Here is an 18,270-nt window from a genome sequence, read left to right as displayed (position 1 = left end):
TTGGATTCCAGCCCTAGGTGTGGCAGCTGCTTCCTTCAGTAACTGTCTGGTTTACCTCAGCATCCTGGCTTTCCAACATCTGGAAATACAATACAATATCCTGTATTAAATCTCCTCTGGTTGAAATATCTAGCATGGTTTATGTTACTCTGACTAGACCTTGACCTTGACTAATACAAAAGTCCTTCCCCCTTAATTCTAGTAAGTGTCCCATTGATTCTAAACAATTGGCACTTTCAGCCCATTTATTTCTATATGTATCTCAACTATACGAAGTTTAAGAGTTCTTATCATTACTATCACTACTTTTTTAGAAGATACGAAAAAATTATCAAATAATTGCACAGATACTGTTTACAAAGATAGAAATGCTGCTGAAATGAAATTTTGGACTGACAGGCGGTTATTATGTGATACTTTGAAATGTTTATCATCAACTGATGCATCAAAGATACACCTAGGGGGCTTCCCTGGTGGTGCAGTGGTTGAGAATCTGCCTGCCAATGCAGGGGACACGGGTTCGAGCCCTGGTCTGGGATGATCCCACATGCCGCGGAGCAGCTGGGGCCGTGCGCCACAACTATTGAGCCTGCGCTCTAGAGCCCGCGAGCCACAACTACTGAAGCCTGCACGCCTAAAGCCCGTGCTCTGCAACAAGAGAAGCCACCACAATGAGAAGCCAGCACACCGCAGCAAAGAGTAGCCCCCGCTCGCCGCAACTAGACAAAGCCCACATGCAGCAACAAAAACCCAATGCAGCCAAAAATAAAATTAAAAAAAAAAGTTATTAACTGTATGAAAAAAAATCTATTAACAAAGGCGTTTTTATGACATAAGAAATGCATTAATAGTTCACTAGTGGGACTTCCCTGGTGGTCCAGTGGTTAAGACTCTGTGTTTCCACTGCAGGGGGCACAGGCTCTATCCCCAGTTGAGGAACCAAGATCCTGCATGCCACGTGAGACAGCCAAAAATTTAAAAAAAATTTTTTTTAATTAAAAAAAATAGTTCGATAGGAAAAAAAGTTAAATATTTGAACAGAAAATATGTAGAACATTTGGAAATCTTCAGGAAAGATCACTCTGGAAATAGCAACTAGGACTTTAATCCATAATCCCCAATATAAACTAAAAATCTATAATGGTAGAATGGGTCTAAGTTTTAAACCAAGAAAACTCAAATTCCAGAGGTAGTAGGAAAAATGACTTTGCAAACCCACAGACGTATAGAAGTAAGCATAGAGAGAGTGAAGTTAATCAAACCCATAGTGGGAGTACTTTTATGATAATTTTAGGATCTGAGAGACAGGGTATATGAAAGCCCTCTGTATGCTGTAAAGCACTTATACATTATTATATATTATCTTTGAAATATAGATAACAGTATCTGGTTTACTTATCTTGCAGTGTAACTTAATTAACTATGTGAATGTGTAGATTCAAAACACATGGATGTTAACACAGGATTAGCTAATTGCTAATCTTGACCCAAATTCACACAGAAAGGGACCATCTGAAGTCACTGGGTGGTAGTAGCGGCGGCAGTAACAGCAGCAAGAATTGTGGATAGAAGACAGACTCTGGTGGTACCCTCTTCTCCTCTCCAGCCTGTAGACTGCTGCCACTACACTGGTTTGGCTACATAAGGGCATCAGCTGGGAGCCTGTTCAGCTTTACACAGGGCTGGTTTCATGGGTGAGCAGCCCGTGTGGCTGCACTAAGGCAGGTCCCATGCTTGTTGTATTTCTCTGTTAACACTGTCTTGAAATTCTTAATAATTTTTTAACAAAGGACCCTGAATTTTTATGTGCACCGGGCTCCACATATTATGCAGCCAGTCCTGGCTGTAGAACCCATTTGGATGTTTGTTTCTTCTGACAAACAGAAATGGAATTTACCTGATTTAGGCACTGGCCCAGGAGTGAACACTCCTAGAACTGCCCTTAACTGCTCCCCTGCCAGACTGTTCCTTCTTTTTCATATCCATCTGTTGCGCCCACCATAACTACCCAGAACCTTGCTGGGTCTGTAAAGAGAACCCTGCTGCGCTGAATTTGACCTCAGCATCATCACCATTCTGTTGGCAACCTCTGTGGTTGCCAAGAGGTTGTGGTGTGGCAAGACTCCTGTCCTGCCTGACTCCAGCTAGTGGTGTATAAAGGAACTCCTGCTCTAGCCTGACCCTAGCTGGTGGGTGGCCTGGGTCTCTGAGGATGCTTCCTTCCAGAATGGACAAAGGAGGACAGAGGGGGTTAGAAAAAGCTAATTATCAATCAGAGGTCAAGAATGACTGCTCAAAAGTGGACTTCTACCACTGAATGTTGCCTAACCACCCAAGCCTCAGTTTCCCCGTCTGTAAATGGGGCAAGCAGAGGAGGTATCAACTTCCACAGTACTGCCAAGAGGACAGAGAGTGTGCGTTAAAGACTGTGTGGTTCCTGGAGCTTTGTGTTAGCACCCTGTGAAGCAGGTGATTGTGTGGGTCATGGGCCCCTGGGAGAACCTGATGCTATCTATGACTCCTTCCCAGCCCTTCCTACGCCCCCCAAAAACGTCATCTCTCAAAAGAGCTCGCCCACGGTGCCAGGGTTTGACCCAGGTGTTCCTGGACCCAGGTGAAGGCACGGGCCTCTTCAATGCGCACTTCAACGGTGCCGTCTCCACTTGGTTCTCGAAGCCTCCACCTGTGGTTCACTAAACACGGCCACCCGCATCCGCACCACCCCTCCCAACCCCAACCCCCTCCCCCGCCTCTGCAGGGGGGCTGATCCCAGCTGCCTGCACAGCCCCCGAGGGTCCGCGCGGGCAGAGCGGCCGCAGGAGGGGGCGGGCCCGGCTGTCGGCCCGCCCCGCGTCGGGCTCGGGGTGAGGGCTCCGACCTATGACGGGAGGGAAACTCCTGTGTCCGGGGGGCGGGAGGGAAGCGTGCGGCTGAAAGGCGCATTGATGCAGCCGGCGGTGGCCTCGGAGCGCGGCGGGGCCGGACTGGGATCACGTCTCGGCTCCCGGGTCGTCTCCTCCTCCTCCTCCTCCTCGCCTGCTCCGCGCGTCCCGGGGCCGCCGCGCGCCATGCGCCTCCAGGGCCCCGCCACCGGCTCCCCGCAGCGGCTCCTCGGCCTCCTGCTGCTCCTGCTGCTGCAGCTGCAGGCGCCGTCGAGCGCCTCCGAGACCCCCAAGGGGAAGCAAAAGGCTGTGCTCCGGCAGAGGGAGGTGGTGGACCTGGTGAGTCCGGTGGACGGGACAGAGCCCCGAGCGGGGACGGGGGAGGGGGGTATGTCTAGCGTGCGCCTGGGGGTCCCGCTTTGTCTGAGTCTCCAGGGAAGTAAGGACCTGGGCTTTGCGGGTAGTGGAGTCCTGGAACTGGCGAGGTAGACCGGTATGAGAGGGCCATCGTGAACCAGAGATGCGCCGCGGGTCGTGTGGGACGCCCCAGAGTACAAGGAGTCGCCCAATAATTTCTGACCTCTGAGCCCCCATCGATTCCCCACCCCCACCCCCCGCATGGATGGAGAGGGTTAGGGCTGCAATGAGAGTAGAATGGGGAGCTTGGGTAGGTTAGAACGTGGGCCAGGGAGCTGCCTGGGACACCCTGGGCTAACTGATCTCCTGGGTGGGCCTGGGCCAGGGACTTGCAACGTGTCCTTTGTTGGGGCTGGTGACCACGTCTGCCAGCGGGAGAGAATAACAATCCTCACCCAACATCCGTCCAACTCTTTGTAACTTGATGACAGTGAGTCATGTTGGGCCATCTTCCTAGGGAGTATGGGCTGCAGTTTACTTTGTTGGACGACCACAGCTGGGCCAGGAATTGTTCAGAGGGTTTACGATCAGAAGGGGAAATGAAGGGGCCCAGCACTAACCCTCCAAGGACCCATTTCACTGTTCTGTTTAGACAGATGGGCAGCCCTTCCAGACACCCTGGGTCTTCAGCCTGTGAGCACCAGGTAGGAGCATCACAGCCGAACCAAGGGGAGAAGACAGTTACCAGGAGAGCAAATAAATAGCCCAAGTGCTTTCTGAAGGGGTAATCTATGGGAAGGCCTGTTTACTTAAAGCTCTTTCCTTCTAAAAGTCAACCAAACCCAGTGAAGGGCAGAGTGGGTCTCTACCCTGGAGCAAGAGTGATTCTTTCAAAACCACTGTATTCCTTGGTATATGATAAACTTCAATCTTTAAGCAGACAAATATAGTGTTACAGGCGTTGCAGGACATAAGAGGGGGCATTTTTTTGATAAAAAACTGTTTCAAATTTGTTAAGCTGCCATTGTAAACTGAGCTAATAAGCCAAGCTCCCTGGAAGCTAGTTCTATGCCAGATTCAAACGCTCTGTAAAAAAATTCCTGCCGTTCCACACTGCACTTTTTGGTGTGGTGCTATGTAATTTTGCTCCACAAAGCAGACTGTGTGTTCAGGGCTACAGTTCTATTTTTAGTGCCTAAATTGTTTAAAACTGTACCAAATGAATGTGGTTCATGTGCAGTCTGCATTTTATGAATCTGTCGTTATGATACACAAAATACCCCCTTTCCCTATAAAGCTAGCAACTTTTTTCTTTCCCTCCAAGGATTTACAGTACCTGCGGTTTCCCACAACTCTAGCCCGACTTGGAAAACTTTATTGTGCAGCCTGGCTCAGGTGCATCCTGTAATTGGATTTGGTTTTGCTGGGGGAAAAGAATCCACACAGTCATTAAGGTTTCAACGGACTCTATAAAGCAGCTTCTTTGTACAGGATCTTTCAAAGCCTTCCTTTCAAGCGTGCAACAAGCTCTGCCCCCTGGTGGCCAGTGAAAGAAACAGGGGTTCCTTCCACAGACATTTATGGAACCCCTACCTGATACTAATCATGTGCTGGGTTAGTGAAAGAAGTGAAAGAAGGCAGATGTGATACCTGTGGAATCGAATTCAGTAAAATTATGTGGTCTCTGAAATGCAGTTTTTAGATAAAAAGGTGAATAAAATTTCTCAACCATGGCACAATTGACTTTTGGGGCTAGATGATTCTTTGTTACGGGGACTGTGCTGTGCATGTAGCATGCTTAGCAGCATCCCTGCCATCTACCCACTAGGTGCCAATAGCAATCTCTCCCTCCCAAGCTGTGACAACCAAAAATGTCTCCAGACATTGCCAGGTATCCTCTGGGGGACAAAATTGTCCCCGTTAAGAACTGCTCATATATAGAAAAATAAAACTTTGCTCTGAGGGGAATAACAGTGAAAAAAAAATCAAAGAATACCAGAAGTTTTATTGTTTCTCCCTTCCCACTTGAAATCTTTGTGTAAACATTGCATATATCTGTTAGTGAAAGTAACCTATCTACTAAATGAAAATTAAAGTATATCTACTAAATTTAAATCTACCAAGTAAAATTAAAGTATATCTACCAAAATGAAAATTAAGTATAAAATAAAGCCAACTAGAATGTTTTATACTTTAGCGTGTCTTTGAGTACTTTTGCAATTTTGTTAAATACGTTTCTTATTATTTCTCTGGCAGCAAATAAATAGAAGTGTCTTTTTTTTTTTTTTTTCCTTAAAGTCAGGAAAATAGCACTGGTCAAAGTCATAAAAATCATTTAGCAGGGCTCCCCTGGTGGCGCAGTGGTTGAGAGTCCGCCTGCCGATGCAGGGGACACGGGTTCATGCCCCGGTCCGGGAAGATCCCACATGCCGCAGAGCGGCTGGGCCCGTGAGCCATGGCCGCTGAGCCTGCGCGTCCGGAGCCTGTGCTCCGCAACGGGAGAGACCACAGCAGTGAGAGGCCCGCGTACCGCAAAAAAAAAAAAAAAAAAAAAAAAAAAAAATCATTTAGCAAAATAAATATCAAATTGGTGTTGTGAGAAGATTGATTGGCAAACATTAGATACATAAGGATCTTTCCTAGGCAGTGTCATTACTGAATTTAATAATATGACCATATCCAATCCTAGATGGTGAAATTAAAAAATAAGCTTTGTTATAGAAATGCAAATCAAAATTACAATGAGGTATCACCTCACACGGGTCAGAATGGCCATCATCAAAAACTCTACAAACAATAAATGCTGGAGAGGGTGTGGAGAAAAGGGAACCCTCTTGCACTGTTGGTGGGAATGTAAATTGATACAGCCACTATGGAGAACAGTATGGAGGTTCCTTAAAAAACTAAAAATAGAACTACCATCCGACCCAGCAGTCCCACTACTGGGCATATACCCTGAGAAAACCATAATTCAAAAAGAGTCATGTACCAAAATGTTCATTGCAGCTCTATTTACAATAGCCAGGACATGGAAGTAACCTAAGTGTCCAGCAACAGATGAATGGATAAAGAAGATGTGGCACATATATACAATGGAATATTACTCAGCCATAAAAAGAAATGAAATTGAATTATTTGTAGTGATGTGGATGGACCTAGAGTCTGTCATACAGAGTGAAGTAAGTCAGAAAGAGAAAAACAAATAACGGTATGCTAACACATATATATGGAATCTAAAAATTAAAAAAAATGGTTCTGATGAACCTAGGAGCAGGACAAGAATAAAGATGCAGACGTAGAGAATGGACTTGAGGACACGGGGAAGGGGAGGGGTAAGTTGGGACGAAGTGAGAGAGTGACATTGACATATATACACTACCAAATGTAAAATAGATAGCTAGTAGAAGCAGCTGAATAGCATAGGGAGATCAGCTCCGTGCTTTGTGACCACCTAGAGGGGTGGGATAGGGAAGGTGGGAGGGAGATGCAAGAGTGAGGGGATATGGGGATATATGTATACATATAGCTGATTCACTTTGTCATACAGCAGAAACTAACACAACATTGTAAAGCAATTATACTCCAATAAAGATGTTTAAAAAAAAGCTTTGAAGTTATTTTAATATATAAGGAATCTTGATTTTTTTTGTTCTCACTGGACAGTATATTTATAGAGAATGATAGTGTTAGATCATTTATACAAATAGGGATTGTTAAAGTAAAAATTTAAATGAATTGGGTGTGTGGTTTGAAGGGTCTAATAATGGACCAATTCAGGGATAGGCACAAGAATTAGGCAGATGGAGATCCAGCTTTACCACCGATGCAACTATATTGCTGTGTGTGGCTTATGGCTATGTGTGTTAGCCAGCAGGTTTGCTAATGCTCTCTTCCCCAGTCCTAGTCCACTCAAGGGAGTGGACACACTTGCTCTGGGCCACTATCTCACATGGTCTTGAGGAAATAATGAGAATAATCATGGCTGACTATACTATGTGCCAGGTACTGCTCTAGTACATTTTATGTATTATCTCACTTAAATCTCCTACAAGGTAAGAATCTTTATTATTTTCCCCCATATTTCAGTTAAGGAAACAGGCATTGAAATGTTGAATAACTTGCTGTATCTCACATAGCTAATAAGTGGTGGAGCCAGGATTAAAATCCAGAGTATATGACTCTAGAATCTATCACTCAACTTCTACGTGATACTACTGCACCACCACCCCAAGGAAAACAGAGATAATCCTAGCACTTAAGAGTTTGTTAGATTACTGCCACCCTATTTAAGACTAATGGTCACTTGCAATGAGATTATTTATCCCTTCTTGGTGGGGAGGGCTGAGTGGGGTGGGAGGCCAGAAGTGTTCCAACACTTCCTCCACATGAAAATAGGGAGGAGAAGCAGGTGTGCTTATCCAACTTAGAGATATTGCCAGTGTAAGATAACTATTGAGTTAAGATTTCATTTTATAATTATATCTCTGAGAATTTATCTTAGGGAAATAATTGAAAAGAAGAAAAAAGCTATGTGGATAAAGATTTTCTTTACAATAATGTTAACAATAGAAAAAAATAGAAATAACGATCCCCAAATAGTGCAGTGTTTGCATAAAATTGTAAAAGTATAATTCTGAAATCCAAGTCTCTTTACAATATGTAGGGTTAGAAGAAAAGAGCAGTATATCAAATTACGTCTACCTTATAATACAGCCATTTAAAACTTATGTATGCTTTTAATGAGCAGTAGAAAAAAGCAAGCAAATGAAATCATTTTCTCTTCTTTGTGTGCGTAAAGTCTGCAAAAAAAAAGAATAGGAAAGAAATCCCAATATTTTAGAAATGACTTTAAAAATTGGTTCTTTATATATAAAAAATAACTCATCTGGAACATGGGCAAGTGGTATGAAGGGATTCTTGACTCCAAGGCCTCAAAATAAATGCAGTTCTGATCAGACTGAGTCTTTGAATCTTAAGTGAAGGGAGTTTTTCCCCCGTTCTTTTTTCTGATGCAGTATAATGGCATGTGCTTACAAGGGCCCGCGGGGGTGCCTGGGCGAGATGGGAGCCCTGGGACCAATGGCATCCCTGGCACCCCTGGGGTCCCAGGTCGAGATGGATTCAAAGGAGAAAAGGGGGAATGCCTGAGGGAAGTCTTTGAGGAGCCCTGGACGCCTAACTATAAGCAGTGTTCGTGGAGTTCACTGAATTATGGCATAGACCTTGGAAAAATTGCGGTAAGTAAAGTCTGAATTATTTTAAAGTTGAAGTAAAACTTAAAGGCTTTCATGGTTGAGTGGTAATTTTAAGTGTGCTTTTATTTTATTTTTACTAAAAGACAAAAAGTATTAAGGAATGGGTACCGTGTGACTTCTAACTTAGAATTAGTGAAAACATTGATAACATTTCAGAATTAACTTTATAAAGCTATTTCTGAGATAAATATATCACCATATTATTTTAACCCTAACAATACTTAAAATAACTTACTCTTTTTTTTTTTTAATGGAAACAAAAAGAGCATAGGTGTCTGTGTTGGACAAGTAAGCAACTTTCCAATCTTGTCCTAAAGTGATTTTAAATTAGTCTAAGAAATTCTGCTGTGGCTCCAGATATAAAGGTGGAAAGAAATATCCAAGAAATTAACACATGATTGGAATTATCTAGAGGTGGGGAGTCCATTGGTATTTGTCCTTATTCTGGGTAGCAGACCCAGCTTAAAATTGCTAAGCTTAAGCGAAGTAGAACGGACCAGAGATACACTACAATGACCATTTAAAATTATTCTGTAATATTTAGGGAGAAAAATTACTCAAAATAGCCTGTCTGGCAATGCATTTGGATTAATGACTCCGTCACTTTGATTAGTGTTTGCTTCCAAAGTAACTGGCAAGTCCACTGGGATGGCACAGAGTTGAAGTTGGTGCCATTTCAAGCCTCTTTCTTCTTTTGTTGACAAACTCTGTACATGGTTCTGTATCCACAATATATTATTCCTTGATATTAACCACTACTACCACCAGGCAAATAGAAGAGATTTTATTTTCATAAAATTCTCAGGTTCTAAGTAGCAATCTGTGTATTATCCCTGCTCCTCTTTCAGCTCTTTAATGTCTGCTCTATTATCTATAAAAATGTTTGAGACTGTCTTGATTTGATTTCTGTGTGGTCAAATTTCCATATAGCTTCCATAGTTTGGTGACTGTGACCAGTTATATTTTCACATGTGATTTCTTAAAAAGCATTTTGTTAAAATGTTGCCTACTTCTTTAAACACCTGACGTTGATAGACTGGTTGCTTATTTATAGTTCATCACAAGTTGCTGGCTGAGTTCTCTCTAAAAACTTGCCCTATGGACTCTGGATTATTAATACAATATGTTTTCAAAAGTTCCTTTTAGCAGTGGTCAGAATGGGTTTGGGAGCCTTCTACGGGTAAAAGATAGTAGGACCGTGAGCCAATAGACAAACAAATTTTGCAAAGACCTGGGTCTTATCATTGTGTCATGTAGGTAAAGACTAAAAACCCCACCTACGCTTTACTCCTGATACTGTTTTCTGTTGCTTAAAAAGAAACAGGTCAGGGACTTCCCTGGTGGTCCAGTGGTTAAGACTCCGTGCTGCCAATGCAGGGGGCCCGGGTTCAATCTCTGGTCAGGTAGCTAGATCCCGCATGCTGCAACTAAAAGATCCCGCACAAGGCAATGAAGATGTCTCATGCCTCAACTAAGACCCAGTGCAGTCAAATAAATAAATAAATATTAAAAAAAAAAAAGTAACAGGTCAAAGTAATATATATGGGCAGTGCTAGGCAGGGATTCTGTGTTGTTTACTGTTGTATCTGTAGTATCCAGAACATAGGAAATAATTTTGGAATAAAAAGAAAAGTAAATACATAGACTGTTTTGGTCTAAAATACTGAAGACTGGCTGTTTTTGGTAAAAACTGAAAGATACCCTCAATGGAGTGAATAATTCTAAGAAAGCCATAATTCTATTTTCTTAGAGTTTCTAATATCAGAGTCTCTTCCATCTTGCAGAGAACTGCTTTCCCTCTGTAAAAGCTAAGCTTTTTAAATGCAGTTTGGGGAAAAGGATCATTAAAAAAAATGCACAATACAATTTGAAAGCATCTTTTTAATTAAAATGAAAATGCTAATTAAGTCCTATTTCTCTGTTTGTGACAGGAGTGTACATTCACAAAGATGCGTTCGAACAGCGCCCTAAGAGTCTTGTTCAGTGGCTCGCTTCGGTTAAAATGCAGAAGCGCATGCTGTCAGCGTTGGTATTTCACGTTCAATGGAGCTGAATGTTCAGGACCTCTTCCTATTGAAGCCATAATTTATTTGGACCAAGGAAGCCCTGAACTGAATTCGACAATTAATATTCATCGCACTTCCTCTGGTACGTAGAATGGGGACATTACAGAATTGTGCCTCAGATCTTTAGAGACCAAAGATTAGTTTTCTGTCCACTATCATGGTAGGTCATAGCAAGCTTTCTGTGCATAATTCTCAATCCTGGTTGCACTTCAGAATTTCTTATAGATCTTTTAAAAACTATGTGGATGCCTGGGTCTCATCTCTGATCAACTGAATCAGAATCTTGGGGTAAGACCCCAGCAGCTGTATTTTTTTAAAGATCACAAGGTTGAAAATCACTGAGTTAGATGAAATGGCGAAATAGCCAATAATGCCGTAGAGCAGTGGTTTTCAACCTTAGCTATACCTTGTGTTCAACTGGGGAACTTTAAAAAATCACCGTGCCTGGGTAACACTCCTCCATGTAGGCTGACTTAATGGGTCTGGTTGCACCCCAGGCAATGGAACTTCCAAAGTCTCTCCTGGGGCTTCCCTGGTGGCATAGCGGTTGAGAGTCCGCCTGCTGATGCAGGGGACACGGGTTCGTGCCCCGGTCTGGGAAGATCCCACATGCTGCGGAGCAGCTGCGCCCGTGAGCCATGGCCACTGGGCCTGCTCGTCCAGAGCCTGTGCTCCTCAACGGGAGAGGCCACAACAGTGAGAGGTCTGTGTACCGCAGAAACAAAGTCTCTCCTGGTTATCTCAATGTTCAGCCAAGCTTGAGAACCACTAGCTTAGATTGATAAGAAGGCTGATTTCTCTGCCTTGTTCTTTAAAAAGGTAGGTACAGTCTGCTGCATTTGTAGAAGAGAACATTTCTATATGGTTCCTGCATTCTCTGTTTGCTTCTAACTCCTATAAAAGAAACGACATTCGATTAAACCAGTGGTCACTTAAGCTGTTAAAAAAAAACAAAACACCTTGGACTTCCCTGGTGGTCCAGTGGTTAAAACTCTACGCTCGCACTGCAGGGGGCACGGGTTCCATCCCTGGTCAGGGAAGATCCCTCATGCTGTGTGTGGCCAAAAAAACCCAAAACTATTGGGTTTTTTGTTTTGTTTTTGTTGAGTTTTTGGGGGTTTGTTTTGCTATATTTTAAGGTTCATTGAAAGAGTTTAGAAGCTACCAAAAGTAGAAGGGGAAAAAACTACCTATTAATGTCATCACCCAAACACACCACTATGAGTATTTGGCTGCTAGCTATTTTGCTTTCTTGAGCTGCTGTGTGGCAGGAGCTGGGAGTGTGGCACACCGTAACAACACATGCCGAGAGAATCACAAGGTGTCCATAGCGATAGCTTCATTTCCCTGATCTCTTGAAAGGATTTCTCACGAATCTTGTACTTAAAAATGTCAGAGGGAAGAGAAGAGATCCCCTCACTACTAACCAGAAGAAATATTTCAGCATTCTTAGGGATCAAGTCAGATACTGATCCCCCAAATTAATAGAGCACATTTATCCCTAAGAAATCAAGGGCATCCCTTCCATTTTCTTCCTCAGATCCCCACAATATCCTCAAGATGTAAAGAAGATACTTTAACCCCTTCTCTCTGCACATAGAGGAGGTCCAGGGAAATAAAGTATCTTACCCTGAACAGTAGGCTCAGTGTCCTGGAGAGCAGAAACCAGAGCCCTGCTCTCTTGTCTCCCAAGACAAGGTTTGATCAGATGAAAAAGCCTCTTCACTAAGTTCTGTGCTGTAAACAAAGAGGTGCTTTCCATCTGAGAAGCAGTCACTAAAATTTTTAAAATCTGGGTATAAAATACAAAATTTGACTAGGAAATGATATGTGTTTAAATAGTAGTTGATATAAGCAACTTACTTTCTATTGTAGTATCTTTAAATGTGTGTGTTAATATCTTGCTATAATAGAAGCTCTCAGGCCTAGGAACTGTGACCTATACATACATATACTTTGTAAATTATTTAACATAGCATTTCCCAACCATGTTGTGGAAACTTATTTGGTGTGATCAGTTGGGTAGAATGTCAGAAGTAATTTGTTATTCATAACAGTTTTTGTCTTAAGATGAGTTAAATGTTACCTCTATAATAAATTCCCTTGCATGCTGGTACTCTTTCTTGAGGGAAAGGAAAGGGATGCACTTACAGTTTGCACATCAGAGGATGACGTTAAGCCTTGGATATGTCCATGGGAGTTTGATATACATTAGGATGTCATCTTCTTACCTGGATCTAGGAGGAAAACAGGTTGAGAACCCCTAATCCAACATAGTTTAGGTGTTTAATAAGCTGCAATACTACCTTATCACAGTGAAAATGTTCATTCATTCAAAAAACATTATTTCATTTGTTAAAGACCATAAAGTGACCACTTGACTCTCCCCGTGTGAGGCTGACACTAAATGCAAACTTGTCTGACCTCCTATGGGATGAAGTGAACAAATTTTTAGACCGTGGATGTCAAGACCTTGGGAGAACATGAGGATTTCTAGGCTTTCTCACCTGGCATGATACTGAGAATTCTAGATTAAATGGGACTGTGGGCACGCACAGCTTAGTTCTCCCAACTTTGAAAGGGACCTGAACCAGTCACAGGTCCCCGGATTCAGAGGGACTTGCCTTCAATTCACTGATGTCACAGCTGGTGGAAGCAGATTGCTTTAGGCCTGCAACCCCTGGCTCGGTTCAAATGCACTAACCTTAACCAGATAGGAAAACTAACCAGTCACATGTGGTCATCCCCACCCTACTTATATGTAAGAACCGGTTTTCTTAAAGAATGTGCCAATCTGCCAACATTTTCCCCCTGACACAGACGTCAAAGGGGTTGTACCTTTTGCCTATTAAAATCAACACTAGGGGAATTTTTTTTTTTAGGATATTAACCATGTATTTCTTCTTTAGGTCTTTTTTTAAAAATTAATTAATTTATTTTTATATTTATTTTTGGCTGTGTTGGGTTTTCATTTCTGTGCGAGGGCTTTCTCTAGTTGAGGCAAGCAGGGGCCAGTCTTCATTGCAGTGCGCGGGCCTCTCACTATCGCGGCCTTGCTTGTTGAGGAACACAGGCTTCAGACGCGCAGGCTCAGTAGTTGTGGCTCATGGGCCTAGCTGCTCCGCGGCGTGTGGGATCTTCCTAGACCAGGGCTCGAACCCATGTCCCCTGCATTGGCAGGCAGATTCTCAACCACTGTGCCACCAGGGAAGCCCCTGGGGGAATTTTTTAATGTTGGAGAAGAGCCTTGATAAGGAATGCAACTTATATATATTAGTATGTGAAAGTCGAGAGGACCTGTGAAAAGGCACGTGTTTACAAAGAATAAAAACACAGAGGAAAAACAGGATTTACTTAGTTTTTTGTTTTTTTTCATGGTGAGGAAATTCCGGATTGAAGGACTGATATAATGATTACGTTAGAATTACTTTTAATGTTATAAAAGTCCTTTTTTTTTTTTTCTAGTTGAATACCATCAAGTGTATACAGGTAAGTGTTGGAAAGGGCTTTCTTTAAAAAAGACTTATAGATCACGTCAAAGTCTTGGCTTTTAAAAGTGTAGGCTTTCTGGGCTTCCCTGGTGGCGCAGTGGTTGAGAGTCCACCTGCCGATGCAGGGGACACGGGTTCGTGCCCCGGTCCGGGAAGATCCCACATGCCGCGGAGCGGCTGGGCCTGTGAGCCGTGGCCGCTGGGCCTGCGCATCCAGAGCCTGTGCTCCGCAACGGGAGAGGCCACAACAGTGAGAAGCCCGAGTACTGCAAAAAGAAAAAAACAAAAGTGTAGGCTTCCTTTGTTTAGTCAGATAAATTGCTTTTTTTTTGTTTTAGGTCATCTCTATAACTAAACAAAGTCTCCCTTTATGATTAAAACCTCTAAGAAAATTCCCCGTGAAGCTTATTTCACAGAATGGATATGTATACATCTTTAAAAAATATTTATGTGCTAAGAAAAAGGGAACTTATCTTTATGGGACCTTTATTAAGTATTAGCATTTTTAATTCCCTGTACATTAAGTAGATTTAACCTAGCTTGCTGAAGTAATACAGTTGAGCTAAAGGTTTTTGCTTTTTGTTCTATAGAGATTTGTAATTCTCACCTTGTTTTGCAGTGGAAGGACTCTGTGAAGGAATTGGTGCCGGACTAGTGGACATTGCTATCTGGGTTGGAACTTGCTCAGATTACCCGAAAGGAGATGCCTCTACGGGGTGGAATTCAGTGTCTCGTATCATTATTGAAGAGCTACCAAAATAAATCCTTTCATTTTTGTTCCCTACCTCTCTTGTATTATACCTTTGAATGGTTCATTTTTGTGACCCCTTATATAATTTTTATGTGTACATCTGAATGAAAAAACAAAATTAAATGTGTTTACAGACCAAAGTGTGATTTCACACTGTTTTTAGATCCAGTATTCATTTTCCTCCCATCAAAACTGGTTTTGGGATTTTGTAGAAGATTAAAATACTTTCTTCATATTCCCATTCCCTGAACCTATAATTTGGAATGTTATTGTGGTCTCCGTTTCTTTCCTGTTCTCTTAGTGTAGCACTTTTTAAGATATAAAAGCTACCAGTCTTTGTATAAGTTGTAAATGTTCAGAATTGTTTAATATCTGTGAAATAAAACTTATTTCAAACAACCTTAATATCTGTAACGTAATTGCCACTAAAATCAGGGTTTCTGGTACTTTATATCTGGAGAGTTGAGGATAAACCTGATTTTGTATTTATCCGTTTGACAATCATGTTTTTTTAGTACAATAGTCCTGTTCCATATTTTGAGGGATTCAAAGAGAAAGTGATATTTATGTGTCAGGAAATGCACTAGCACTTGAGAAATTTTATCTTAATTTAACAAAGAGTAAAAAGACGGGGACTCTGGTCTCAAATTGCTTACCATTTGGTAGGGAAACTAAGATACAAAAATAACAAATCAAAGATTAATATGTTGATTGTGACAAAAGTTGTTGAAGAGGTGGTATAATTCAAAGAATGACCTATCACTTCTGGCTGAGGTGATCAGAAAGAATTCATGAAGAAGTAAGTACAGGTGTAAGACTGATAAAGTTAAGTAAATCCTGGGCTTGACTTGGAAGTGTCAGTATGAACTCATAAGTTACTTTGTCTTAAGTAAAGCTATAAAACAATTAACAATAGAATCTCCTAGCTTTGTTTACTGAAAAGACCTAGAAATAATGACCAAACTAGTAATGCCCAGATTGTGATCTCTATATACCATTTGGCAACTATGAAAGACAACTCAACAGGATCCAAGAGCCAATGTGGATTGGTTCTCACTGGCAGAGATGATACGATTTGAGCATCAATGAAGATAACAACTGGAATGGTTTGAAACACATCAGGTATGTTTAAATGCATGAGTTCATAATGATATTAAAATAAAATTCATTGGTCAACTTAGAGGATGCCAGGAAATCAACTTGTTACTTTGAAATTTGGGGGAAAAAGCAAAGCATTTGTTCTGCTTTCTCTACAGGAACTGTACTTCTGGGTAACCAACTTGTTGATGAAGGAAAATTTCTCTATAGAATGTGTGTGTGTGTGTGTGTGTGTGTATTTTATAGCACTATATATTGGTATAGATAACAAATGAAGAAAGTGATAGGATATCCCTCTTTTCAACCCTGCATGATTTTAGGGCTTTAGCAATGATCATCAATGACCGATAACATTCCAGCATGAGAAGAAGACTACGTGCCCCCTAAGGAAAGCACGTTACACTACCCGAGAAGTTGTTTTGCAAGAAAGAATCAAACCTGGATCTGATTTAGCCTCCAGATACAACCGTTAAATTTTAGGCAATACAGGGGATAGAAGAATATGTTAATTGACATATCAGGATTATAATCAGCAAAGCAGGACTATGGGAAACTTGAAAGACAGCTGGGTTTCTTCAACAAATATACTGCAACAAAAGAGAAAAAGGAAAACATGGATTAAAAGGTTGAATAGATATCAACTCTTTTCGGTGTTTGACTTTATTTGGGTGCTTGAGGTAGTTCAGGACGTTTAAACATTGATAGATATTTGATATAAAATGATTTGGGGGTTTGGTGTGAAGTAGTATTGTGGTTATTTAAAAATAGCACTTATATTTTAGAGATACAGAAATATTCAAGATAAAGTGATATGATGTCTGGAATTTGCTTCAGAATAACCTGGAAAGGAAAAGTGGGTGAGAGGGGGTCTAGATGAAATCATGTTGAAGACAGGTAGAAGTTAACCAAGATGGGTAAAAATTGTGACAAGTGGGGACTGGGATTAAGGACATATTGAGTGGAGACCAGAACATTAGTTAAGACCTCTTTGAATTGGCACAGACTGTGAAGGTATTTGTGTCCCATGTGAATGCCCACCAAAGGACATCAACTGCATAAGAGGCTCTTAATGATGAGGTGGACAAAGTAACTCGCTATGGATGTGAGTCAGCTTCTTTCCCCAGCACTCCAGTGCTAGTTCAATAGACCCCTAAACAAAGAGGCTGAGGTGGCAAGGATGGAGGTTATGTATGGATTCGACAACATGTAATTTCCCTTACTAAGGCTGGCCCGGCTAGTGCTTCTGCTGAGTGCCTAATGGGCCAACAGAGAGTCCAGCCTGGAGTCTCTAATATGGCATCATTCCCAGGGGGACAAGCCAGTCACCTAGTGGCAGGCTGATTACCCTGGACTTCTGTCATGGAGGGGCAGAGATCTGTTCTCATGGAAATAGACATATATTCTGGATACACATTTGTCTTCCCTGCCCTTAATGCTTATGCTAGCACTACCATTCATGGACTCAAGAATGCCTTATCCACCACCTTACATTCTAAACAGGATTGTTTCTTTTATATATATATATATATATATATATATATATATATATATATATAATTTATTAGGCTGTGCTGGTTCTTAGTTGCAGCATGTGGGATCTTCATTGCCGCGTGCGGGATCTTTAGTTGCGATGTGCAGTATCTAGTTCCCTGACCAGGGATTGAACCCAGGCCCCCCTGCATTGGGATCGCGGAGTCTTAACTGCTGGACCACCAGGTAAGTCTCTAAACAGCATTGTTTCTGATCAAGAAACTTCATGTCACAACGAAGAAGTGCAGCGATAGGGCTTGTCCCATGGAATAAACTCGTCTTTCCACATCCCCCATCACCTGGGAGTGACTGGCCTAAATGAGAGGGGAAATGGCTTACTGAGGACTCATTGATGGTACCAGTTGGTAGACAACATCCCGAAAGAATGGGGTTCTGTCTTACAGGTGCAGTATATGCTTTGGATCAGAAAGCATTACATGGTGTTCTCGCTCCTATAGCCAGAATACAAATGGCAGAAGTGGAAGTGGCTTCTCTCACTATTACATCTTATAACCCATTTGCAGATTTTTGCTTCCTGTCCTGACAACTTTGAGCTCTGCTGGTTTGGATATCTAGGTATCCAATAAGGGAATGCTTCTGCCAGGGGATACAACAATGTTTCCACAGAATTGGAAGATGAGACTATGTGTTTAAAATAACAGAAATGTCTTTATCCCCTGGTTTCTGTGGGTCAAGGATCTAGGCACAGGTTAGCTGAGTCCTCTGCTCAGGGTGTCACCGTGCTGAAATCAAAGTGTTGGCTGAGGCTGCAATCTCATCTGGGGCTCAGGGTCCTCTGCACAGGTCATGTGGTCGTTAGCAGAACTTGGTGCCTTGCAG

The 18,270-nt window shown here is 42.1% G+C and overlaps 1 protein-coding gene across 1 annotated transcript; it reads left to right on the top strand.

Annotated features, from left to right (window-relative positions):
- The first annotated feature begins 3,068 nt into the window (after positions 1-3,068).
- CTHRC1 (collagen triple helix repeat containing 1) lies at positions 3,069-15,243 on the top strand. Its single transcript, XM_022584531.2, has 4 exons — positions 3,069-3,221; positions 8,255-8,476; positions 10,426-10,642; positions 14,671-15,243. Exons 1-4 carry the CDS (start codon positions 3,069-3,071, stop codon positions 14,811-14,813), a joined length of 735 nt encoding a protein of 244 aa, XP_022440239.2. The 3' UTR covers positions 14,814-15,243.
- Positions 15,244-18,270: the final 3,027 nt, after the last annotated feature.

The sequence above is a fragment of the Delphinapterus leucas genome, chromosome 17, assembly GCF_059928025.1.
Source record: "Delphinapterus leucas isolate spDelLeu-1000000601 "Yukka" chromosome 17, BTC_Dleu_Yukka2, whole genome shotgun sequence".
Classification (NCBI taxonomy): domain Eukaryota; kingdom Metazoa; phylum Chordata; class Mammalia; order Artiodactyla; family Monodontidae; genus Delphinapterus; species Delphinapterus leucas.
The sequence above is the reverse complement of the archived record's forward strand: the minus strand, read 5'-3'. Positions and strand labels throughout refer to the sequence as shown.

What these genes read in the sequence shown, in the direction of transcription:
- CTHRC1 (XM_022584531.2), top strand. Translation starts at nt 3,069, where the DNA reads ATGCGCCTCCAGGGCCCCGCCACCGGCTCCCCGCAGCGGCTCCTCGGC. An exon ending in AGAGGGAGGTGGTGGACCTG is followed by an intron (nt 3,222 to 8,254) that starts GTGAGTCCGGTG and finishes TTTCTGATGCAG; the next exon opens with TATAATGGCATGTGCTTACA. An exon ending in TAGACCTTGGAAAAATTGCG is followed by an intron (nt 8,477 to 10,425) that starts GTAAGTAAAGTC and finishes TGTTTGTGACAG; the next exon opens with GAGTGTACATTCACAAAGAT.